Raw genomic sequence first — 27,473 nt, forward strand, 5'->3', positions numbered from 1 at the left:
AAAAGAATTTACAAATAGAAAGCCTGCGATACAGAATGTTCTCAATAAAATATTCCATGAGGAGGAAATGAAAAACAACAATGGAGGTCAGCAAAGGGAGGAACTACCTTAGAGAAAAACCACTCAAAGGAGAAACCAAGCCAACTTAAAAACCAAAAATAAGCCAAATGACTGGGAATACAAATCATTCATCAATAATAACCCTGAACGTTAATGGCCTAAACTCATCAATCAAGACTGGCAGATGGATTAAAAAGAAAGACCCAACAATATGCTGCCTATAAGAGACTCATCTCATAGAAAAAGACATCCACAGACTAAAGGTGAAAGGATGGGAAAAAACCTACCACGCACATGGACTCAGTAAAAAAGCGGGGGTTTCCACCCTTATATCAGATAAAGTGGACTTCAACCCAAAGTTAGTCAGAAGGGATAAAGAAGGAATTTCATACTGCTTAAGGGAACCATAAATCAGGAAGACATAACAATAGTAAATATTTATGCCCCAAACAATGGTGCATCCCTGTACGTCAAACAAATCCTTCTCAATTTCAAGAATCACACAGACCACAACACAATAATTCTGGCGACTTTAACACACCACTGTCACCACTAGATAGATCTTCCAAACAAAAACCAACCAAAGAAACCATAGAACTCAATAACACAATCAATAACCTAGACTTAATAGACATATATAGACTATTCCACCCATCAACGAGTGGATACACTTTCTTCTCAGCAGCACATGGAACCTTCTCAAAAATAGACCATGTGTTATGCCACAAAGCAGCCCTTAGGAAATTGAAAAAAATAGAGATACTGCCTTGTGTTCTATCAGATCTCATAATGGACTGAGAATAGAAATCAATGACAAATAAAAACCAGAAATTGCTCCAACACCTGGAGACTAAATAATATGCTATTGAATGAAACATGGATAACAGAAAACATCAGGGAGGAGATAAAAAAATTCTTAGAGGTCAATGAGAACGACAATACAACATATCAAAATCTCTGGGACACTATGAAAGCGGTACTAAGAGGAAAATTCATTGCATGGAGCACATTCCAGAAAAGAATGAAAAGTCAACAACTAAATGACGTACGTAACATTACAGCTCAAAGCCCTAGAAAAAGAAGAACAGAATAACAGCAAAAGTAGTAGAAGACAGGAAATAATTAAAATCAGAGCTGAAATCAATGAAATTGAAACAAAAGAAACAATTCAAAAAATTAACAAAACAAAAAGTTGGTTCTTTGAGAAAGTAAACAAAATAGACAAACCCTTAGCCACACTAACAAAGAGGAGAGAGAAAACTCAAATTACTAAAATTCATGATGAAAAGGAAATATCACAACAGACACCACTGAGATACAGAACATAATGAGAAGCTACTTTGAAAATCTGTATTCCAACAAAAGAGAAAGTACCAAAGACATTGACAAATTTCTAGAGACATATGCTCCTCCCAAAATGAACCAGGAGGACATTCACAATTTAAACAGATCAATATCAAGCAATGAAATAGAAGCAGCCATTAAAAATCTACCATCCAAGAAAAGCCCAGGACCAGACGGATTCTCAGCCGAGTTCGACAAGAACTTCAAAGAAGAACTCATTCCAATACTTCTCAAAGTATTCCAGGAAATAGAAAAGGAGGGTACCCTACCAAACTCATTCTATGAAGCTAATATCACCCTCATACCCAAACCAGGAAAAGACACATCAAGGAAAGAAAATTTTAGACCAATATCCTTGATGAATCTAGATGCAAAGATCCTTAACAAAATATTGGCAAACCGTATTCAAAAACATATTAAGAAAATTGTGCACCACGATCAAGTGGGGTTCATCCCTGGAATGCAAGGATGGTTCAACATTCGTAAATCAATAAATGTAATCCATCATGTCAATAGACTTAAGGATAAGAATCATATGGTTATTTCAATTGACGCAGAAAAAGCATTTGACGAAATACAACACCCCTTCATGCTCAAAACACTACAAAAAATAGTGATAGTAGGAACATACCTGAACATTGTAAAGGCTGTTTATGCTAAGCCCATGGCCAACATCATTCTTAATGGAGAAAAACTGAAACCATTCCCTTTAAAAACAGGAACAAGACAGGGATGTCCTCTTTCACCACTTCTATCCAATGATGTCCTCGAAACTCTAGCCAGAGCAATTAGGCAGACTAAAGACATTAAAGGGATACAAATAGGAAAAGAGGAACTTAAGCTGTCACTATTTGCTGATGACATGATTCTATATTTAGAGGATCCAAAAACCTCCTCCAGAAAACTTCTAGACTTCATCAATGAATTCAGCAAAATAGGCTACAAAATCAACACGCGTAAATCTAAAGCATTTTTATATGCAAGCAACGAAACAGCTGGAAGGGAAATGAGAAAAACAACTATTTGCAACAGCCTCAAAAAAAATAAAATACATGGGAATCAATCTAACCAAAGAGGTAAAAGATCTCTACAATGAAAACTACAAAACACTGAAGAAAGAAATTGAGGAAGACTTTAGAAAATGGAAAGATCTCCCATGTTCTTGGATAGGCAGAATTAATATTGTCAAAATGGCCATACTACCAAAAGTGCTATACAGATTCAATGCAATTCCAATTAAAATCCCAATGATGTACCTTACAGAAATAGAGCAAGCAATCATGAAATTTATCTGGAAAAATAAGAAACCCAGAATAGCTAAAGCAATCCTTAGCAGGAAGAATGAAACGGGGTATCGCAATACCAGAACTTCAACTATACTACAAAGCAATAGTAACAAAAACGGCATGGTATTGGCACCAAAATAGACAGGTAGATCAATGGTACAGAATAGAGGACACGGACACAAACCCAAATAAATACAATTTTCTCAAACTAGACAAAGGTGCCAAAAATATGCAATGGAGAAAAGATAGCCTGTTCAACAAATGGTGCTGGGAAAACTGGAAATCCATATGCAACAGAATGAAACTAAACCCCTGTCTCTCACCCTGCACAAAACTCAACTCACAATGGATCAAGGACCTTGAAATCAGACCAGAGACCTTGCATCTTATAGAAGAAAAAGTAGGTTCAAATCCTCAAGTTGTTGGCTTAGGATCAGACTTCCTTAACAGGACTCCCATCGCACAAGAAATAAAAGCAAGAATCAATAACTGGGATAGATTCAAACTAAATAGCTTTCTCTCAGCAAAGGAAACTATCAGCAATGTGAAGAGAGAGCCTACAGAGTGGGAGAATATCTTTGTCACTCATACTTCAGATACAGCACTAATTTCCAGAATATATAAAGAACTCAAAAAACTCTACACCAAGAATACAAATAACCCAATCAACAAATGGGCTAAGGAAATGAACAAACACTTCACAGAAGAAGATGTACAAGCAATCAACAGATATATGAAAAAATGTTCAACATCTTTAAGAGAAATGCAAATCAAAATTACACTAAGATTCCATCTCACCCCAATTAGAATGGCGATTATCAAGAATACAAGCAACAATAGGTGTTGGAGAGGATGTGAGGAAAAAGGTACACTCATACATTGCTGGTGGGACTGCAAATTAGTGCAGTCACTCTGGAAAACAGTATGGAGATTTCTCAGAAAGCTTGGAATGGAACCACCATTTGACCCAGCTATCCCACTCCTTGGCCTATACCCAAAGGATTTAAAATCAGCATACTACAGAGATACAGCCACATCAATGTTCACAGCTGCTCAATTCACTATAGCCAGATTGTGGAACCAACCTAGATGCCCTTCAGTTGATGAATGGATAAAGAAAATGTGGCATATATATACAATGGAATATTACTCTGCCATGAAGAATGATAAAATCATGGCATTTGCAGGCAAATGGATGAAATTGGAGGATATCATGCTAAGTGAGATAAGCCAATCTCAAAAAACTAAAGGACGAATGATCTTGATAAGCGGATGAGGACATATAAGGGGGGGTAGGAGGAGTTAGCGTTAGGGTTAAGGTTAGGTTTAGGGTTAAGGACAAGGTGGGTGGTAAGAATGGAGAAAGGAAGGACTGTATTGAGGGAAAAGAGGGGTTGGAGGGGTGGGGGGGGAAGGGAAAAAATAACAGAATGAATCAAACAACAGTGCCCTATGTAAATTTATGATTTTGAATTAAAAAAAAAAGAGCACTTCAAAACAAGCAACCAAATAAAATCGACAAAAACACAAACACTAAAATGCGAGATGATAAGGCTCTGTGTAGCAATGGATACCTAAAACAGCTCTACAGAGATCTTGTAATCAAAAAGCATATATTTGATTGAAATTTTTAAGAGGGTCTGCTAGGTCACATAGTGGCTCTCAGAAAACCCAGGAAATCAGGTTAGTTTAATTCATCTCAGAAATAAAATTTCTATAAGGAGGATGTCATCTTAAAATATATCATAAAAAAAAATATATATACAGCCACATCAATGTTCATAGCGGCTCAATTCACAATATCCAGACTATGGAACCAACCTAGATGCCCTTCAATTGACGAATGGATAAAGAAACTGTGGTATATATATACAATGGAATATTACTCAGCTATAAAGAATAATAAAATTATGGCATTTGCAGGCAAATGGAAGAAATTGGAGAATATCATGTTAAGTGAGATAAACCAATCTCAAAAATCCAAAAGAGGAATGATCTCACTGATAAGCGGATGATGACACTTAATGGCGGGTGGGAGGGGGACAAGAATGGAGGAAGGAGGGACTGTATAGAGGGAAAAGAGGTGGGAGGGGTGGGGGGGGAGGAAAAAAAATAACAGAATGAATCAAACATCATTACTCTATGTAAATATATGAATATGCAAATGGTATGCTGTTACTCCATACACAAACTGAAACAACATGTATCCCATTTGTTTACAATAAAAATAAATTTTAAAAAAATAATAATTAGTTAAATAGATTTGGGAAAAGCTGCTTTTTAACATCTTCTTGGAAAGTCACTTTAAGGCTCTAAGACATTTTGGTAATGAATATTGTGAGCCTGGTTTCCCAAAACCCTATAATCTTTTTGAATCGAATACCTATTAACATAGCACTGTATCGGCATTCACAGAACGTTCTGGGAGATATGGCAAAGGACTAGGCTACAGGTTATCAGGTAAGTAAACTCTTAAAAAGCAACAGTATTTGTGTTAAAGAAGTCAAATGGGCTCAGCACATCCATAAACACTGAATATTTTTATAAAGCCATACTTTGGTTTACTTGAGCTTTTGACAGAAACCATGTCCAGGAACTATTCTATAGGATCAATATCACAGTTAAAACATTCTGACTATACTGAGAAACAATAATTCACATGATTTGATTCCCCCCAAAACAGAAATAAGCATGTACATACTGTATAAGTTAGGAGCAGATCATTTCTAAGAACGGTTAAGAAGTCTCTTAGTAGTCACCCAAATTTTTTACCTTAATGTTAACTATCATCTCAAATCATAGAAATGATTGACTTAGGACTGGATATATTTTTAGAATTTATCACTATAATATAAATTATCTCACAAAGTGAAATTAAATATCCATCTGAAAATGATAAAATTAGTTTAGCTGCTCCTACTTTGTGGGTCTACAGAACATTTCGTAACTAACCTAGGTACATATTATGTTTTCCCCATTTTCCATAAGACTCTTAACCATGAAAAAGAAGCAATATAAACTTCAATAAAACTCTGACAATCCATTTGATACTGCTAAACTGTAACTAAACTGCCACTTGCTTTTTGCAAGAAAAAGTAAAGGGGGGAGCAGGTTTCTTTTTCCCTTAGTCATCCCTCCCCACCACCACCAAACTATAGGAGAGAAAGAAAGATTCACAAACTGGGTAGCACTCATGGACTTAGGGATAGGGAGATCAAAGTCTGAGCTCAGCAACACAGGCCCATGAGATAACTTGTGATTACTCCTAGAAATACCACTTAGGATGGATCATCAGCATGTAGGAATCACTCTCCAATCATAATTCACATCCTCAATCACAATTTATATTTGAAAAAAAACTTGTAAATGGTAAATAATAGGAATCATTAAAAACTCTACCCATAAACAACTTAACAATTTATACTACTGGTTCTGAATGTGGGCTCCAAATCAGCCATATCAACTTCCTAGAAATGTAAATTCTCAGGTCCCACCACAGAACCGCTGCATCAGAAACCATGTGGTAGTAGCCTAGCAATGGAGGTCCATAGAATTTAACTAGTTCTCCAAATGATTCTGATGCACACGATCAAAAATAAGTAATCACTTAAACTTACCCTCCTGAGAGAACAGGTAATACCACTCGAACAAATGGAGGATCAAAGGGAAAGTTATCCTAAAAAGGAAATGAGCAAGTTTAATTAATTTCAAGAACATCGTTAATATTATACATTTAGAAGATTTTAAAGTAATCTATAAAGAATGCATATATTTGGTGTCTGATAATAAGGATAACAGTAAAATCGGTACCAAGAAATAAGATGAAACAAAAACCAAAGCAAAGAAAAATGAACTTAAGATCAGGAACTTAAGATCAGGACCAAAACACAGTTTTGGTAAACTTATAAAATATATGAAGTGGTTCTACTTACAACAGACCTCTTTAAAAGAATCACTCCAATAATAATAGATCAATTTTCTGACTGATAACTAGAAAGGGTGGACAAAATGTCACAATTACAGGGCTAAATGTGGGAAGAAAAAGCAAAGGGGGGGGAGCAGGTTTGTTTTTCCCTTAGTCCTCCTGCCCCTGCCCCAACCACCACCACCACCAAACTACAGGAGAAAAAGATAACGAGATTCACAAACTGGGTAGCACTCACAGACTTAGGGATAGGGAGATCAAAGTCTGAGCTCAGAATCCCCCAAGGAAAGGCACTGATGAGGTTTTTTACACTTTAGTTTGGGATCCTAAAGGACAAACTGCTCTGGACGGGAATCAAGTTCAACTTTAAATCATCTCAATCCCTAATTATTCTGGGTTCCAAGTCCCTGACAGGGGAAAATATAAATCCTCTCAGGAGAATAACACTGCCAAAGGCTTAAAATCAGTTCCAAATTTTTTTTATATGTAACATCTATCATGGAAAATAACTAGTCAAGCTGGGCATGGTGGTGCACAACTATAATTCCAGAGGCTGAGGCAGGAGGATTACAAGTTCAAAGCCAGCCTCAACCACTTAATGAGCCCTAAGCAACTTATACCCTGTCTCAAAATAAAAAAATAAAAAGGGCTGAGAATGCAGCTCAGTGGTTAAGCACCCCAGGTTCAATCCCTGGTACCAAAAACATACATACAGGGCTGGGGTTGTAGGTCAGTGATAAGAGTACTTGCCTAGCATGTGTGAGGCACTGGGTTCTATTCTCAGCACCACATAAATAAAGGTATTATGTCCATCTACAACTAAAAATATTCTTGTAAAAAAACACATACATTCATAAAAATAGAAAATAACTAGCACACAGGACAGAAAATAAGAGAAGCAAACAGACAAAACCATAAGGGACAGAGATAATAGTTAGCAGGCATGCTTTCAAATAATGCTGATTAGTTTCAAGAAAAGACAAGATTGAAAACCTGGCAGAGAACTGCAAATTATAAATTTGAATCTCATTGAAATTCTGAAAATGAGACATACAATAACTGCAATTGGTAACTTCATGGATGAGTTTAACTACAGAAGAAAAATTCTGTCATTAGGAAAATAGGTCAGAAATATCCAGAATGAAGCTAGAAAAGACCAAAAAGCAGAAAATAACAAGACAATATAAAGTTTTCTCACATTCTGGGTCCTAGAAGGAGAAGGGAGACCAGAACAGAAGAACTAGTTAGAATTTTCTAAAACCAAAGACTTCACTAGATTTTAACCACTGTAAGTACTTCAAGAGAAAGAATAGTCTATGTACCATAAAGAAAATGGTCTCTTCAAGGTACTGAAAGAAAGGAATTGCCAACCTAGAAATTCAGACTCAATGAAAACACTTTGAAATGAAATAAAAAGACATTTTCCTATCCACAGACCCACAATGTAAGGAATTCTAAAGAATATTTTCAGGTAGGAGAAAATATGCCAAATAAGAACCTGGGAGAATAAAAACATGAAAGTTGCAAATATACAGATAGATCCTCCTGAATATTCGTTATTTTAAAAGTATAGGATTTTAGTTAAGTACAGAACTAAAATGCATGACAATAACAGTATGAGGCAGGGAGTACATGAACTCAAAAGCGTTCCAAAGTTCTTTTACTGACAACGAAGAAATACAAATTAACAAATTTACATTAGACTTTGACTAGGCAAGGACATACATACTGTAATTGCAGGGTAAGAAGGAAGAGTAAAAGAACATACAACTACCAAGGTAGGAGTGATGGGAAATAAAAAGTGGCATAAAAAGAAAAAAAAATTAAAGAGAAAAACAAAGCATGAAATCCATATTAAAAACCGTCCATAAAATGGTAGATTTAAACCCAAATATCAGCAATAACACAATGTAATGGACTAATTGCTTCACTTAAAAGTCAAAGACTGCAGGGCACAGTGGTACAAGCCTGTAATCCCTGTGATTTGGAAGGCTGAAGCAGGAAGATTCTAAATTCAAGGCCAGCCTCAGCAATTTAGCAAGACCTTGGCCCAAAATAAAAAATAAAAAGGATTGGAGCCGGGCACAGGGGCACACACCTGTAGTCCCAGCAGCTCAGGAGGCTGAGACAGGAGGATCAAAGCCAGCCTCAGCAATGGTGAGGTGCTAAGCAGCCTGTCTCTAAATAAAATACAAAATAGGGTTGGGGCTGTGGCTCAGTGGTTGAGTGCCCCCGAGTTCAATCACTGGTACAAAAAAAAAAAAAAAGTACTGGGGATGTAGGTTAGTGGTTAGAGCACCCCTCAGTTCAAACCTCAATACTAAAAGAAAGAAAAAAAGTCAAAGAACACCAGACTTCATAAAAACATACAACAAAAGGAGAAGATGAGGAAAAAAAAAAAAAAAAAACCCTGGCAACTTCTAGGCTAACAAGCACACTATTTTTCAAATTCTCAATTCTGGAAACTACTTCCTGAGTAAGAGCTTTTTCCCTCAAAGAACTGAGGCAAAGACAGCAGAGTGTTAGAGGTCAGTCCCTTGACCAAAAGACCAAGGCTGCCCCTCACTCCCTTAAGAGCAGTCAGATAGGGAGATGGCACACTGTCTCTAATGAAGACATGACAGGAAGTCAGAGAAATTATCTCCAATGTCTACATTAAACAAAATGGAATTAAAGGAAACTTAATGCCTTTAAAAAAAAATTTGAGAAGAGATCCAAACAAATATTTGTCTCATCCAGTTATTTCCAAGGAAACAAATTACACTGAGAGGAAGCAGCAGCATAATTTCAGTAACTTACTTAACCTTACATTCTCTGCCTATCCTCAAGTAAGATTCTGACGAACTAATAAAAATTATGAAAATTCAATCCTACTAACAGAAGATAAAGCACACTTCTAGTAGCTAAACTGGATAACCTTATATTTCTATTGCAAGTTGGAAAGAAAATCTACCTACACAAAGATACCACCCTAATGATAATCACCTACTTTCAAATAAGGGTTCACCATTTACTCATATTTATCATCATAATGAAAGGCATGTATGGAAAGCGTGGTAAAGTGCAACCTCATTTAATCTTCTATTTTGGATCTTTTAATATGGGATCCCAAATGAGTGAATACAAAATCTCTTTTGAGAACTATCTTCATTTTAAATAGTTCTTCAGAATAATTTTTCTGCATCAAAACCTGAGAATTCTGCTCCATAAATGCTATACCCTGGAATTCAACTAATCAAGATTTTTCAAAAATAAAAGGGAATTCTTCAGTGAATATAAAGTTTGAGGGTTACTGTTAAATAGAAGCTTAGTATACTAACTAACTCAGAAACGGAGAATCTCAGGCTTACAAGATCTCATAAAGTTATCTAATTTCCAATTTCTTGGCCTTGTAAGCTACTCTTAAGGATTAAAAACACTATTTTTGAAAGATGACATTGCCATGGTTCCAAATAGTTAAAAATCACTTCCTTATATTGAGTTGAAAATTGCCTCTTTATAATTCGACTTATTAGTTTTATATCCTGTATACATCAAAACAAAACAAACAAAAAACAAAACTAATGCTTCCAAATATCAGTCCTGCAAATAGTTGAGGACAAGTTATCATGAACCACAATATTCTCCAATTCCACAATTTAATAATCTTAGGACATTGAATAGAATATTCCCAATCCTGGCTACTATTCTCTAAATGAACCAAAATTTGTCTAACTAAACCATGCTTTACTAACTTAGAATTCAATTCAGTGACCTCAGATGTGACCTGAAAAGCCAGAAAAATTACTTCCTTTAAAGTAGCATTCATTCAAGCACAATGGCACACACTTGTAATCCCAGGCCCAGGCAAGATGGTGGCAATTTGGGGTCCAACCTCTGCAACTTCACAAGTATCAAAATAAAAAATAAGAAGGGTTGGAGATATAGCTCAGTGGTAGAATGCCCCTGGGTTCAATCCCTAGTACTAAAGTGGGGGAAAAAAGCACAGAACAGATTTACAAAGTTGCTAACCAGGTACAATTCCCATTCTTATGTTATTCTCCATGTTCTATTTTTCTTATTATTCATGACTCTCACTGACTGTGGATATCTGAGACCATAAATATATAGAGTTCTGGCTCCTTCCTGTCAATCTTTCTTTCTGAGTCATACCTGCTATCCTCCAAAGTCTGTGAATCCCGATACTAATAACTTGGCAATTCAGTTTAAGGTCCTCTTCATAAGGTCAGTTAGCTCAGGACAATCACATTCTTCCCAGGTCTCTTAAACACTCCAACCCTAGAAAAGGCCCTTCTTTCTGCTGTCAGGAGCCATGGTCCAGTAATACAAATCAAATAGAATTTCAGCCATTTACCTCCCAGATCATCCCCTCCCTGAAGTTCTACCTAGGGCAGGAAAAAATAACGAAAACACTACCTGCATCACAATTTCTCCTGGTCAAGATTTCATTTTCCTTTTAAAAGATCTCCCACACCTGTAATCTGTTACTCAGGATGCTAAGGTAGGAGGATCACAAATTCAAGGTCAGTCAGGGCAACTGAGCTGTCTCAAAATAAAATATAAAGGACTGGAAATGTAGTTCATTGGTAAGAGTGTTTGCCTGGGGTGCTCTAGGTTCAAATCTTCAGCAACACACACACACACAAACAAAAAAAAAAAAAAAAAAAATCAATAAAATAAAAATAGCTTCAAGGAGAAAGTGAAATGGAGGGGCACAAAGTGGGTAGCTTCAAGGTACTGATAAGGTTTTTATTTCTTAAGCTTGGTGTTGGGCATCTGAGTATATGATTTAATGATGATTTTCTCAGGATAAAATACTTTGCATGAGGTTTGGTTTTGTTTTTTAAAAAATACTTTCCTGGTTTTCAGTAGTTTTGTTTGCTGGTTTGTTTTGCTTGGGCATTTCATTCATTGCCCCATATAAATTCAGTAGAAGTGAAGATTATCAACTGCAGTAAATACATACCAAACTCACATTCTAGGAAAACAACCCAGGAGATAACTGAAATAGTTTCTGCATTAACAAAACTGAGGAAAAATCCTAAAAGTTTAGGCTATTTCAAGAAGTACAGTCGTAAGATATATGCCAAACAAGAATATACACACATAAAACCTAAGAAAGAAACTTTCAAAAACTTACTGCCATTCTTTCCGTAAGTATAAATAAACTAATCTTTCATCTTTGTTTTCTTCCTTCAAAACACTTCATATCTCTACCTACTCTACACCACCACCCCTCTGCCAGGTCTTCATCGCTTCTTGCTAAGACTGAAATATAAACCCCAATTAATCTTCCAGAAATATACCCTATTCCAAACTCTGCCACTAAAGGCACAATGACTATTTAATAAAAAAGAAAAATCTTCAAAGGTCAATCATACCCTTTCATTAAAACCTCAAACATTAGTGCATAAAGGTGATTCCAGACTTTTCACCATTACCTCCAAAAATGGTCTATAGCCTTCATCACACTGATTTCCCCCCAGAAAGACTACAGGCTCTTGAAGACTAGGATCATATTTTAGATACTGCCAGATCTAAAGCCCTCCATCATCTAATGCATAAAAGCTACCTAATTGAAATGGGGAAAAAAATATCTGCTAGACAATGTTTGAATAAATTTTTCTTAATTTAAAAGAACCAATCAAAAAGAAGCTCCATATAATTCAAATATAACTACTTAGGGATACCTTCCTAGTGTTTTTAATCAAAAGATTCAATATATTTTTTAAAATCTAAGCCATTACATTTTATCATATTAAATCACTAACATTTTATCTAGATTCTATTGCTACTCTTTTTAGATATTTGCAGCATCTTAAAAATAACTGCTAAATATCATAAATTCAGTAAAGTGCATAAAATATAAAGGTATACCTTAATAAGTTATTGTAAACTATGTGCCCATGTAACCAACACCCTGCTCAAGAAGGACTACAGTCAGTATCCAAGGAGCACACAGATGCCCTTTTAGCTCTCAACTCCTAGATAGACTCCTTATTCCAATTTGTACGGTAATCACATCTTTGCTCTTGATAAGTTTTACTGCCCAGGTATGAATCCATGTCAGCATTTCTTAGCCGCCTTTTAATTTTTGTCCCTCTCCAGAAATTCTTTTAGAATTTTTTTTTTCCTAATTTCAACCCACCCAATTCCTCCGATTTTTGACACCACAGAACTGCATTTTTGTTTGTTCTGAGAGCTATGGACCATATAATAGATTTTTTTTCACCAAGAACCAATTTTTACCTCACTGGGGTGATGGTGCCTCCACTGAGAATGCCCAACACAATATTAGTTTTACCTATCTTTGAATTCTACATAAATGGGATCCTATACAACAGGTTTGAGATGTGGTTTCTATTGCTCAACACTGTATTTAAGATTCACCCATCTTGTTGCATATAGCTGTATTACTTCTTATGAATACTACAATTCTCTGTTTAATTGAAATTTGGGTTATTTACTGTTTGGGCCTTTAACAAACAATGCTACTTTCAACATTCTTACGTATGTTTCTTGGAATGCCTGAGGACTCATTTCTTGTGAAGCATATGCTGAGAAAATTCTTGAAATAAAGGGTGCAAATATCTTCTATACCAAATAGTTTTCCAAAGCAGTTATACAAATATACACTCCCATTTGAAAAATATGAAGTTTCATCACTAAATTCTTACCTTAAAAGAGAAGTTAAGCAAAATGTATTCTATGCCTTCTTTTTCTTTTAAGATCTGAAGATCACTGTGCAACGGACTATCAGGGTCAACCCTGAGAATAACAAAACAAGAGCCAATTCAAACAGAAAATTAGAGAATTTTTCTTACTAAATTCAAATATGAAGCAGTCCAAGAACCAAAACATAACTTCCAGGGTAAGTTTCACACAGAGAAATTCTAACACCACTCTAGAGCCCCAGGAAAAATAGGTCAATGTGGTCTCTAGTTCCTTGGGAATAAATGCCAAAAATAAATAGTAGTACCCTAAATATATTCTAATAAGGGAATTCAAAGTTAACAGTCATTTTAATTAAAAACAGTCACATGTACACGAGTTTCTCAAGAACTAACTCAAAAACATTTTAACATGCTTTCCTAAAATTCTATTATTAGCCAAGGGGCTCACGGAGAGAAATTTGTCACTGACAAAACCATGAAAAATCAAATCACTATAATAAAAATCTAAATTTGTGTACAAGTTATATATATAAAATAGTCATATAAATAAACCCAAATCTCCTATTTCAAACATAAATGGGTTATCATAGTCTCATCTGGTTTTATTTGAAGCCATCCTGAATGTGGCCTCATATTTATATAACTTTTTAGTAGAATACATTTTTTTATACATTTATTTATTTTTATGTGGGGCTGAGAATTGAACCCAGTACCTCATACATGCTAGGCAAGCGCTCTACCATTAAGCCACAACCCCACCCCTCCTCAGGTTACTGAATACACTTGTTTCTAAGTTGCCATTGTCTCAAAGTCCATGAAACACTACTTCACAATCGGTACCTCTTTCTCAGACATTTACTGAGCCTTAGTAACAGCTCATTTTAAAAACCTAAGAACCACTTCCACAGAAATAAGGTCTAAAGTTTTAAGTAAAGCCGTATTATAAAGATATCAAAACAGAAGCAAAAAAAAAAAAAAAAAAAAAAAAAAAAAAAACTTTATTGTGATTAGTCTAACATTGCAAAGAGTGGTTTAGCACCAAAAAGTCACTTACTTCTGCAGTTTAACATGCCAATCATATAAACTGTCATTTATGAGTTCCACTGAATAAATCCCTGAAAAGATAAAAGGCTTGCTGGTTATTCATTTGATCATGTAACTATTACTCTGTTGTAAACACAAATGCTAAATAGCCAACAAATCTATAACTTTTGCTATTAAAAAAAAAAAATGAAACATCTCAGCTATATTACAAATATTTGACCACTGGGACTAAGTCTTATGCCTTTAACAGATAATTAAAGCTAGAAGAGGATTCTTTTTCGTGTATACGGTCCTGGGGATTGAACCCAGGGCCTTGTGCATGTGAGGCAAGCACTCTTAATAACTGAGCTATACCCCCAGCCCAAGAGGATTCTTTAATGAATTCAGAAACTGCTTACCATGACCCTTTGAAAAAATAGATTATGCAAAACCATATGTACTTAAGACTTTTCTATGTATGTGAAGAAACATTTCTACAAAAATGGAATACTACATATACTGTTTTATGATCATTCTTCAACTTTCTGGGACATTTCTCCAAGTCAGTATACATAAATCTGCTGTCAATCTTTTCAATAATTGTAATAATATATGGTTAAATGTAAATTCAACCAAACTACCTATTATCTGATTATTCAGTTTTCTGCCAATATAAAAAATGCTCAAACATATGAAGTCATTAACACTTGAAGATAAAAAACTAGTATCCAAACATTTAACTGTCTAGGTTTCTACAGCTACAACTTTTAGATTTCTTACAACTATTAGGATACTCAAATACATTTGGCTTATCTTGCACTCTATGAAGTGGGAGGGGGTTGTTTCAAGTTTCTAAGCAATTCTAATAATTTTCAAATGATCACTGAGGATTCTGGAATAGATCACAATGCTATCTTTCCCACCAAAGTTCAGTTCTCTCCCTTAATAAATAATACTCTGACAAGTAGATTACTTCTAGTTAAAGAGGTTCCACAATATGCAAAATCTTATTGGGTAAGAAAGAGCACTTACGTCAAACTATGAAATGGAAAAAAGACAAAAGAAAAAAAAAGTCCATCTATTTTTAAAGTAGTACCATAACTACCCCTTATAGTAAGCGTTTGTTATTTTTAAAAAAGGAAAAAATAAAAATCAACTTGGCAAAAGTTCTCTTTGCATAATGAAATATACAAATATTAATCTTAAACACTTTATAAAGCAATATTACTCATGCTTTTTCAAAAAGATAAAGATCACGAGTTAAATCTCTATCAGGAAGAAGGTGAAAACATTATATCTATTTAAAAAGATTTTTTCTTTTGAGCCAAAAACTAAACTCATCCTATCTTATCTCCTATATCTTTGGGAACTCAATTAAACTGAAATTTTGTATCTCTAAAATAAAGTTAATAAACGTTTCTATTTCTGTCCAGTTATATGAAATGACATTAGCTGAAAATAGAAACCAGCAAAAGAACAGGCAGTAGAGATCCAGGAGTCCTTACCTGTTTTATAACTCTGTGATCTGTATATGTCCCTGAGCTCTTTCATAAGTCTATCTGAAGCTTGCACTGACCCAGACACCGCACCCTGAAACATAAAACCTGCTGTTTACAGGGTCTATTGAGGCAAGTAATTAGATTTAAGATATTTGACTCTAATATAAAAGTTCACAATGAGTTTGTAAAAATGAACTACCACTCAACACTTTAAGAAGTCATAAAAAGCTCAATTAAATGAAGAATTATTAAGTTTCAAAGGAATATAAAAGTGGGGGGATAAGTCTGGTTCATTTAGTATTTCTTATAATTTAGGGGGTAGGAGGGAGTTTAGCCAACATGTTCAGACCATCATGGACTCTAACAGTTTAGAATTCAGTACAAGTCTCTTCCAAACTCCAATTTAGAAAATACTACAAGAGCTGGGTACAGTGGCACATGTCTGTAATCCCAGCAACTCGAGAAGCTAAGAGGCAAGAGGATCACAAGTTGAAGGACAGCCTCAGCAATTTAGGGAGACCCTATCTCAAATTTTTAAAAGACTAAAAAGGACTAGGGATGTAGCTCAGAGGTAAAGTACCCCTGGTTCAATCCCAGTACCAACAGGGGGGGGGGGGGGGCGGGGGGGAATACTAGAAGACCCTCACATGACATTAACCAAAATAGAGTTCCATTAATAAGACCTGCAAGCAAGAATATTACAATGAAGGTATAGCTTATACATTAAGAAACTGAACAACATGATTGCCTGTATACAACTGGTTGCAATTATTTTCAGTGTTGGGACTTCTCTAAAGAAGAAAATTTGCCAATATCTTATCCTAAGAATGAATATGAATGGAACTATTCTTCCATCATGTGAAATTTTAAAGATTTTTAAAGGTTACACTACATTTAAAGAGAAAAATAGTACAAAGATATTATTTCCTAATTAGGTGATCTTGAACTGACTTAAGTTCTAGCTTTCACATCTATAAAATATAAAGATTACCTACTTCATATAGTGGCTATGAAAATTTAATGAGAAGGCACAGAAAATATAAAATACTTAGCATTGTTTATCATGTGAAAGCGTTCAATAATTTTTAATTGTTCTGACTATAATGCATATAAACTGGAGTCAATCAAAAGACATAGCAAGTATAGTAACCACTGATTCAGTTATCACAATCAAAATATGTAGTTAGCTAAATTTCCTTGCTATATTAAAAAGATGTGCCAAATTAAATTAACATATTAAATAAGACTGAAGAAGGAAGAGTAATCTATTTATAAATCTTGGTACTTACTTGCATAACAATGCATTACCTGTGTTTTTCTAAGACAAAGCAACTAGTCTTAGGATTTCATGGAATTAAGAAATAGTTCCAATAGAAGGCAGGTGGTAATGAGTGATCAGAGAGCCAGACTATTATTTTGATGTTTCCTTCTCTGGGCATTATATATGTTTATAAACATTACACACACACTTATATATACACATACAAATGTACACATTCTTATTTCTCCCAGGAGTCATCAAAACGGTATGTATTATCTGTCCACATTTTTGAGTTGAGGAAACAAGTCATGAAGGTGTGTTTTATCACCAAACGGAGTTCATTTCATACCCCCATATGCTGCTTCAGATAAAAAAGGTGCAAAGTGGTCAGGACAGGATGGACCAAAGGCCAGGTTCATGGAGGAAAAAGAATCTGAATAGCAAAAACTTTGTAGGAGAGACTGAATTGGATCTATAGATCCCACAAGGAGGAAGGTAAGCAAAGAAAACAGAATAAAGAGGCTGAAAAAGGGGGCACACAACAAAATCATAGATGGTGCGAGGACATAAAGAGTAGATGTAAAAGTAGAAAGTGGCTAGTCAACAAAACGTATGACTGAATCCACTACTAAAGCAGGGTTAGAAGAGGTGACCGGCTAAGATTGGTATCAATGAACTGCCTGATATTATCTATAATTACTTAACCACAGGATCTAGGTTATACATACTTACATTTAAATGGTCTTGCCTTTGAGTCTTCCTAATTTTCTCTAATATTGCCAAATTTTCTTTTTCAATTCCTTCATCCTCTGACTTTTTCCCACTAATAGGCTCTTCTTCCTTCATCTCATAATGATCCAAGTCTTCTATATCCTACAAAAAGAAAAATAATAGCTTATTCAAGTTATTTTTCTTCAGTAGTTTCTTATTCCTAAAGTTAAGTTACTCTTGACTGGAATAAAAAGGGAACAGAAAAGAGGATGCATCCATTTTATGGGGAGGAGGGGAAAAAAGGAATTGAATATTCAAAAGGTTCCCTCCTATAATATTGTTTTGTTTAAAAGCCAGACTATGAATAAAGCAGATCTAATAGTTTTACAAAATCATGACTCTCAATAAATATGCCATCTTATAAATCAATATGAATTTTTTTTATTAGTTTTGCTTATATTGCCCAGCTGATCTCAACTCAACCAATTCTCCTGCCTCAGCTTCCCAAGGAGCTGGGACTACAGGTGCATACCACCTGCACAAAAGGAACTTCTGAAACAGTTTCGCAGCAGGTACCAAAAATGTTAACTATTCATACTTTGTTCCAGAAACTTCAAGTTTTAGAATTCTATTCTTAGACCAGTCTAAAATGTGACCACACATTTAGACATAACTATGCCTATTTCATCCTAAGAACCACAAAGGCAAACACAAAATCTACATGAACACAGTAAAACCATTAACTCTACAATATAGGAAATTAAAATACCAACACAGCATAATTATTTCTTCTGTATCAACAAAAACTGTGAAATGAAAAGACACAAAATACAAAATGGAAATCACAGAATCTCAATTATACCAAGAGATATTTAAAAACAACTAGGAAAAATATACTGAAATGTTAACAGTTGTTACCTCTGCATATTTACTGCTTTTCCAAGTTTTCGATGGTTTAAAAATTCTGCACTTTTTTCAAGTATGTTGCTTCTATTCCAACTGCCAAAATGTCTAAAATAGAGTACTTCATATGTATGATCTTCATCTTTCTGAGCAGACTAACTCACTGTGATTTCTGGACCAGGTTAATGACCACCTCATATCCAGACTCTATGGGTCTCTTTCTTAGAATGCCACATCTTCAGGCCTTACTACAGGCTTTATTACATTCTGTTCTTATTCAGACTCAGTCCATGACTCCATTTCATGAAACTCTCTTATGAGCACTTTTCAACCATAATGTTCCTTCCTATTCATGTTTCCTTCACAGGTCTCATAAATGCCCACCCTCTATCTCTCCTTCCTACCCTGTTACCCTCAGTCACATTCTCATCCACAAAACTCCATCTCAATCCTCAGCAGCACATCCCAAATAGAATTATTATCTTTCTAAAACAATATTCTTGTCATACTATTCTCTGCTTATGATATTCCTTCAATAAGCATATCTAATATAAATGTCTGTTGCTAATTCAAAATTTTTAACCCTCTGCCTTTCTTAACCAATCTTCTTTCCATGACTAACATATTAACTTTCTTCTCCCAAAAGGACAGCACCCATACAAGCTTTAGTTTAAATGCAAAGTTTCAGAGCCTAAAAACCTCAAAGTATATCAGTAACTAACAACTACTTAGTCTTTGGAATTTGCTCTACTAAATGGTTTGCTCTACTAAATGGAATTTGCTCTGCTATGGTTTAAAGTGTCCCCTCCAAAATTCACCACCAATGTAATGATATAGAGGTAGAGCTTTAAAGAAGTACTAGACCTCAAGGGCTCCTTCCTCACTAATGGAATTAAGAACCATATAAAAGGGACTTCACCACATTTGGCTCACTTGCTCTCATGTCCTTTTGTTTTCCATCATGTGAGGTGACCCTCAACAGACCTAAATGCTAGCACCTTGATCTTGGACTTCCCAGCCTTTGGAGCTGTGAGAAAACCAATTTCTTTTCTTGATATAGATTACCCAGTCTTTAGTATTCTAAGTACAATAACACAAAACAGAAATAAAGTTCTTAGATGATTTTTTTTTTTTAACAAGAGACTATATCATTTGTTCTTAGTGAGTAGTCCCTGAAATGTTCTCAAATTCTCCTTTTTTTCCAAATATAAAACTTCCTCAGAAAATGTGGAATGGAACTACCATTTGACCTAACTATCCCACGCCTCAGTTTATACCAAAAGGACTTAAAATCAGCACACTACAGTCACATCATCATTTACAGCAACTCAATTTACAATAGCTAAACTATGGAACCAACCTAGATTCCTTCGACAGATGAATGGATAAAGAAAATGTGGTATATATACACAATGGAATGTTACTCAGCCTTAAATAATGAGATTATGGCATTTGCAGGTAAATGGATGGAACTGGAGAATATCATGCTAAGCAAAATAAGCCAATCCCACAAAACTAAAGCCTGAATGTTTTCACCAATATGCAGATCCTAATTCACAATGGTGGTGGTACCTAGGAAAAATAGAGGTACTTTGGATTTGGTAGAGAAGTGAAGGGAAGGGAGGGGGTATGGGAGTCGGAAGAATAGAAAGAATCAGACATTATTACCCTATGTACATAAATGATTATACAACCAGTGTGATTCTACATCATGTAGAAGAATGAGAAGTGATGCTCCATTTGTGTATGACGTGTCAAAATGCATTGTCAGGTATAACTAATTATAACAAATGAAAAAAATTAACAAAAAAATTTCTTAAACTCAGTAGTTCTTACTAAAAATAACCAAGTATGAGTTAAATAACTGATTACTATTAAATGTAAATATAGTTTTAGTGCAAATGTTAAAGAATTCTTCAAATTCAAGGAAGTAAGAATAATTTGCTCAAAGCCCCATCATTAATTAGAGGTAAAGTCAGAGTTTAGAAATTCCATTCCATTCCAAATATAACGTGCTTTTCATTATTCCACATTAAAACTAGTTTTAAAAAAAAAGTTTAGTAGAGGGGCTGGGGAGATAGCTAAGTCAGTAGAGTGCTTGCTTTGTAACCACAAGACCCTGGGTTTGATCCCCAGTACCCCCCAAAAAAAAAGTTTAGAAATAACTGAAATGTTAAAAAATGAAGATACTTATGAAATTATTTTCTTACATAAAATACCTACTTCGGCCATCTCTTCTTCCTCCTCCTCTTCTGAAGTCACTTCTTCTGTTATTCCATTCTAAAACAAAGAAATAATTTGCCAGTTCTACACAGAACAAACAGACACATGCTGAGTATGTTAGAACACTGGTACCACAGCTTTAAGGACAAACTATCAATCATGCATCACTGCAGTGCCACTAACAGAGGGTTTACTAAAATTAAAACATGTATTTTTAAATCGAGCTTCAATTTGACAAATAAAGGCAAATAAGTCAAAGGCAATTAGTCAAATAAGACAAAACTGAAAAAAATTTTAAACATAAGCTAATTTAAAATAAAACATTTATTTACATGGTTATGTGTATAAGGTCAATGCCTTTTGTTTTTAATAAATATCCCAAACCATTAATTCCTTAGACATTCTTTTTTTAACTTGAAAAGCCTGAATCTTTATATAAATTAACTGCTTTACATTTAAAAAAGGCCAGATGGGCTACAAAGGAATACATACTTCATAAAACTAAAAACTATAAAATAACCATCACTTCACTAAAGAGTCAATTTCTTTCTAAAAACATGTTCTTAACTACAGAATACCTCTCTAAGACAATTTACTGTTCATACTCAAATCAGCGTTTTAGGAAGGGCCTTCATATATAGTTTTGGCAAAGTTCAAGAACAAATTTCCTAGGCCACAGCACAGGTGCAGACATGCATCTTTAACTATAAAGGTGGGCTTAGGTTAGTGCTCAGAATGTCTAAGAGATCAAGAAACTAGGATCCAGAGACCAAATTAAATCAACAAAGATCTCAGCAGCATCTAAACATCTGTTCTTAGCTACTCTGATAGCATAATTCTTAAGAAAAGTCATTATCTCAGAGGATATAACTGCTGGCAAATTTTATGTGGGCGCATGCGCACACACACACACACACCCAATGCAGAATATACTTATATTTTTATTAAATCTGCATCTCTTTGGACAATTATTATTCATCTCCTAGAAACTGAATGAAAAAAGGAAGTAGCAGCTCCCAAAATACTGTTCATCCTTATTCATTTCCCTAAAGTATATATTTCAAACCAGACTATTTTTGGTATGTAAAGAACATACCTAGCCTAAAAGTCCCACATATAAGTTTGAATGCATCAGTGACTTTAGAATTGCTCATTTCAGAGCTTGCCCCCAGAAAATCTGTTTTCAAAAAGCTCTTAGGGGGATTCTGACCTATAGCCTAGTCTGTAACCATGACCTAGTCCCTGAGCAAAGGATAAGTAATTTAACCAAACACAAAGCTAGTTAGGGTTTTGAACATGAAGATGAATTTTATTTCAAAATGTGGCCTTCCCTTCTTTTCAAAACCCCACTGAAATGACAGAAGAATTTTATAAGAGTAAATTCACTGCTACACTAAGAAAACAAACAAGAGGAGTCCTATCAGTGAACCAAATTATAAGAGCACATTAAAAAACAAAGCAGATGGAATCAGATTGCTGGTTTGAGAAAGCCACACTCAATCCAGATAATGGAGAGAACCACTAAAAAACTTAACAGGAACTTTTCAGATGAGCCACACATTCTTTGTTGTACTTGCACTAAGTAGAGTTGGTAAGGACGGCTCTTCTATAGGAAGTCTACCCTAATGGCCTCTTACTATACCTGTCAGACCCAGTGAGAGTGGACAAAACATTTTGTTTTGATTTTTTGGTACCCAGAGATTGAACTCTTGGGCACTCGACCACTGAGCCACATCCCCAACCCTTTTTTGTATTTTCCTTAGACAGGGTGTCACTGAGTTGCTTAGGGCCTTGCTTTTGCTGAGACTGGCTTTGAACTCGAAATCCTCCTGCCTCAACCTCCTGAGCTGCTGGGATTACAGGCGTGTGCCACCACACCCAGCTAAAGTGTATTTAATACAACAATGCAACAGCAAAATCTCATAACAGATTATCTCTTTCTTTTGAAAACTTGAGAGTTGGAAACCCCACCTGCTAGTACCTCCCTATCCTCATGCCATAGGAACAGCACAGGTCTACAAACCAGGAAGAGGAGACCACAGCAGAGAGAATGAAAATTCTGTGGACACCCACATCAACAATTAATACTCACCAATGGTACACCTCACTTATAAATAAGCAGAAAACCAAGTATCACCAGATAGCTGAAGAAAATGACAACCTGAAAGGTCCCTTGTCAAATAAGCTAAACAAGTGACCTGAAGCATTACTAATGAAGGAAATAAAATTTAAAAATCTAAATGGAATCTTTTACAGTAACTGGGAAAATACTGCATTTAAAGACAAAATAGTTCTGGGAAATAAAAAACAAGATTTTAAGGAAAGGAAATGTATTAAAAAGGGCCAGAGAGCACAATGGAATAAAGTATTTATGATTAAAAAGATCAAACTGGGGGGGCTGGGGATGTAGATAAGTAGTAGAGCACTTGCCTAGCATGTCATTCAGCCCTGGGATTGATTCCCAGCACTGCAAAAACAAAATGAAGAAAACTAAACTGTGACATTCACTTAAAATACAGAGAAAGAAAGAAAAAAAACAGAATAGGAAATAAGAGAATAGTTAAGGGAAACAGAAGATAAGAATATAAAGATCTAATATTTTTCCAAAGGATGCAGAGAAAGAAAAAAAGAGATAATTGTTGAGTTAAAGACAGATGATAGAATATTAAGAGCTCTGAATGCCCCAAATAAAAACTGAAAAAATAAAAGTCCATACTTCACAGTTAAAGAGAAAACCAAACCAACTTCAAGACCAAAAAACAAAAAACGAACAAAAAAAAAAAACACAGAAAGATGACTCAGACAAACAAACTTTTCATCTGTAACAATAAATACCAACAATGAAAATGTAAAGAACTGGGAAGAGGGCTGGGGAAGATAGCTCAGTTGGTAGAGTGCTTGCCTTGCAAGCACGAGGCCCTGGGTTCAATCCCCAGCACAAAAAAAAAAAAAAAAAAAAAAAAAAAACCTGGAAAGAGGGCATGATAGTGCATGCCTATAATCCCGGCAGCTTGGCAGGCTGAGGCAGGAGGATGTGAGTGCAACTTAGCAAGGCCCTAAGCAACTCAGCGAGGCCCTGTCTCTAAAATGTTTAAGAGCAGGGATGTGGCTCAGTGGTTAAGCACCCCGAGGTTCAATCCCCTGTCCAAAAAAAATAAAGAAAGAACCGGGAAGAGACTCAACTATTAATATACCCAGGGTACAAGGTGGCAGGGAGTGTAATACAAGAGACAACAATAAGTAAAGACAATAACACCAATGGCTAAGTCTAAGAAACTGCTGATAACATAGCTGAGAGTCACCGGCCATATTCTCTAACCACAGTGACTACTAGAAGTAGCCCAAAAATCATCTGAAAATGTTTATTTTTAAAGTTCTTTCTCTAGATAACTCAGGCTCAAGAAGAAATTAACCCTCATACCTTAGTAAACCAAGATAAATACTTGTACAAGGATACCAAGAAATATAGATTAAAAAAAAAATAAAAAGAAAAGAAATACAGATAAAAAGATTCATAGCAGCACTCCTCCTGACAGCAATAACTGGAAACAATACTTCAAACATGACATGGAAAAATATGATATATTCCACTGAATAAATATATTGAATGGAATAAATACAGCAATGAAAAAGAAATGTAGCCAAACACAATATGAATGAATTTCACAATGTTGAGCAAAAGCAAGCTATGAATACATATAGTATGACTCAATATGAAGCAAAAACACAGTCATTAAACTATACTGTATAATGATGCATACATGAATGATGAAACTAAAGTAAGGAAAGGATTACTAACTGGAAAATGATGATCTGGCAGGAGGCTGCTGAAGGTTCTAACAATGTTCTGTTTCTTCTCCTGGGTGGTGGTGGCTAGGTTGTAGTTCCCAGGTATTAGCTGCAACCAGGTGTTACACTAACCTTGTGTTTTACATATTTCCAATACATGTTATATTTCACAAAAATTTTGGTAATAAGAGTAATGTGAACAGGCTGGGGATATAGATCAGTTGGCATAGTGTTTGCCTCTCATGCACAAGACCCTGGGTTCAATCCCCAGCACCACAAAAAGAGTAATGTGAACAAAGATGGAAATGCAAACTATTCAGAAATACACTAAAATTTTAAACTTGTACAATGAAGTAAAACAGCACTCAAGGCATATTCTTACACATTTGTTTAAAGAGCCAAAAGCCAACAGCATCCCTCTGCCACAGTCAGTTGTGACAGCCAAAAATGTCTCCAGATATCAATTATTCTATTGGAGGCCAAACTGCCTCTGGTCGAAAATTACTGGTTTAAGCTTTTCTAGATCATAGGAAAAAAGACAAAGCTTTCCAAAGTCATATCCCTGACAGAAAAATGAAACAAGAGCCTGAAAGGAAACAAAGAACTTTACTACAAGCTTAGAGTAGAAGTAAAAATACAAAAATAAAGTATTACCATATTCATTCCAACAACATTTATCGTGGGACCGCAAGGATGATTCAATAGGATATTTTGTCATGTAATTCACAAATTATGTTAATGCCTACATAGAACTGTATATACAATCATGAAAAAATAGGTAGACCTACACATATTATGCCCATGACATACTGTTAAGTGAAAAACACAAGTTGCAGATATCCAAGAGAAGGAAGCTGAACACAACATGTATTTCTCCCATCTTCTCTCTCCTGAGGCTTCACTAAATTTACAGTGAAGACTAGTCACTGTATAAACACAAACTTTTAAAAAACAAGAAGACAAGCATGGTGGCAAAAACCTGTAATCCCAGAGACTCGGAGGCTGAGGCAGGAGAATTTCAAGTTCAAGATCAGCCTCAGCTACTCAGAGAAGCCCTAAACAACTTAGCAAGACCCTGGTTCAGAGGTTAAGTACCCCAGGGACCAATTCCCAGGACCAAAAAAAAAAAAAGGGGGGGGGGGGGAATGAGGCTACCATTGCAAAAGAAAATCCAACTACATTAGAAGATTACAATAAACAGAAGAGTAATTAATGTAACAAAGTGAAGTAAAGGCACAGGTTAGAGTAATACCAATATGAGAAGGCTCATTCCACAGCACCTAGGAGAGGTTCAAGACTCAAATACCAAGTACACTGGAGAGCAGGAGTGACAGAGCTAAAAAGCAGAGAATAACAAAAAGTTAGTCTGTCTATCCCCAGACCTGAAACATGTTCTCCCCATCTTATTAAGCAGAACCCAGGCAGAATCTAACTCAGGCAAAAAATCGAAGATTTCATTGTCTTAGAAATTGAGTAGTTCAGTCAACATTTATTCCTATACCAGGAAATAGAGTAGAAGAGAGCAGTTTCAAGTTAGCATAAACTCCCCCTAAAAGTTATCAGTTGACAAGTCTTGGTCATAAAGGACTCCAAACCAGTCATTTGATACCTCTGTATGAATGAGCAGAAAAAGAAAGGTATATTAAAAGAATAACATGAATGAGCAACAATACGAAGATATTTGAGCAAAGTTTTTAAAAAGAAAAACAAGACACAAGATAAACTAAAAATATATGTATTAAAGAGTTAGGGGGAACACAAAAGAGTATCAAAATAACTTCTTAAAGACAAATGAATACATAGCCTTTGTAAGACCAAAACAGAATACCAGGAATAAGGAATAATCAGAAGAAAAAGTTCTTAGAGCACATGGTTCCACATTTGGAAATGGCCCCAAATGAGGCACACCTCCCAGCATTCATGGTCACCTATGGTCCCAATCCCACAGTGAATCTAGATTGGCCCTGTGACTTGCTTTAACTTACAGAATGCAGCTGAACTAACACTGGAACTGTTCCAGGTCTAATAAGCCTTATGAATACCTACCAGTCTCTACTTCCATGCTCTTGGAAGCCAAAAATTTGAGATCTGACTAGCCTCCTGAAGAAAGAGAAGCCTCATAAAGAAGCCCTAGAGGATGAGATACCAGGTAGGGAGAAAGATCATGTGATGAAACACGAAGATGTCAGACATGTGGGTGGTGAAGAGCCCATCTTGGGACATTCCAGTGCAGTCAAGTGTCCAGATCATACAAGTTCCAGGTGCCATGTAACTTCATAGGGAGAGCCCTCAAATGAGGCCAGCAGAAAAACCATTTAGCTCAGCCTATTTAATCCACCCAACAGTGAGGAGCGGAAGAAATTGTTTTATGCCATTACATTTTGAGGTCACTGGGTGAGCAGCAATAAATTAAAAAAAAAAAAAAAAAAACTTAAAAGTTGTATATAACTGTCCAAGTAAAATTTCCAAAGTTGAAGAAAATATTCCAGAATTTAAAATTAAGAGTATAGCGATAGTACAAGAGATGAAAATTCAAACCCAGAGGTTTAAAAATCCAATTAGCAGACATCCCATAATAAACTGGAAAACAGAAAGTTAATGCAAAAAAATATATATGAGATTCAAGATTCCAAATTTGGAAAGACCTATACCTACTAAGTACCCAGCACAATGAATGACAAAGACCCACAACTAAGTACACCATTGTGGTATTTCAGACAGAAAGTGTGTAAAGGAGTAAGACTCAGAATGACACCAGGCTTCAACACCACCATT

The 27,473-nt window shown here is 35.4% G+C and overlaps 1 protein-coding gene across 6 annotated transcripts in view; it reads right to left on the bottom strand.

Annotated features, from left to right (window-relative positions):
• Window positions 1-27,473, bottom strand: part of UBE2Q2 (ubiquitin conjugating enzyme E2 Q2) — a 62,537-nt gene that overhangs the window by 12,958 nt on the left and 22,106 nt on the right. For 2 of the 6 annotated variants that reach the window (XM_079128905.1, XM_079128904.1), the window contains 6 exons: window positions 20,910-20,966; window positions 17,805-17,945; window positions 15,818-15,902; window positions 14,344-14,404; window positions 13,293-13,383; window positions 6,308-6,366 (listed from right to left, as the gene is read on the bottom strand). In XM_079128905.1, coding sequence (XP_078985031.1) covers window positions 6,308-6,366; window positions 13,293-13,383; window positions 14,344-14,404; window positions 15,818-15,902; window positions 17,805-17,945; window positions 20,910-20,966 — 494 coding nt within the window. Of the gene's footprint in view, window positions 1-6,301; window positions 6,367-7,452; window positions 11,001-13,292; window positions 13,384-14,343; window positions 14,405-15,817; window positions 15,903-17,804; window positions 17,946-20,909; window positions 20,967-27,473 lie in introns of those variants that run through there. The other 4 variants (XM_079128908.1, XM_079128907.1, XR_013762121.1 and 1 more) reach the window with 3 other exon arrangements.

This window comes from Sciurus vulgaris (genome assembly GCF_902686455.1).
Source record: "Sciurus vulgaris genome assembly, chromosome: 2".
Lineage (NCBI taxonomy): Eukaryota > Metazoa > Chordata > Mammalia > Rodentia > Sciuridae > Sciurus > Sciurus vulgaris.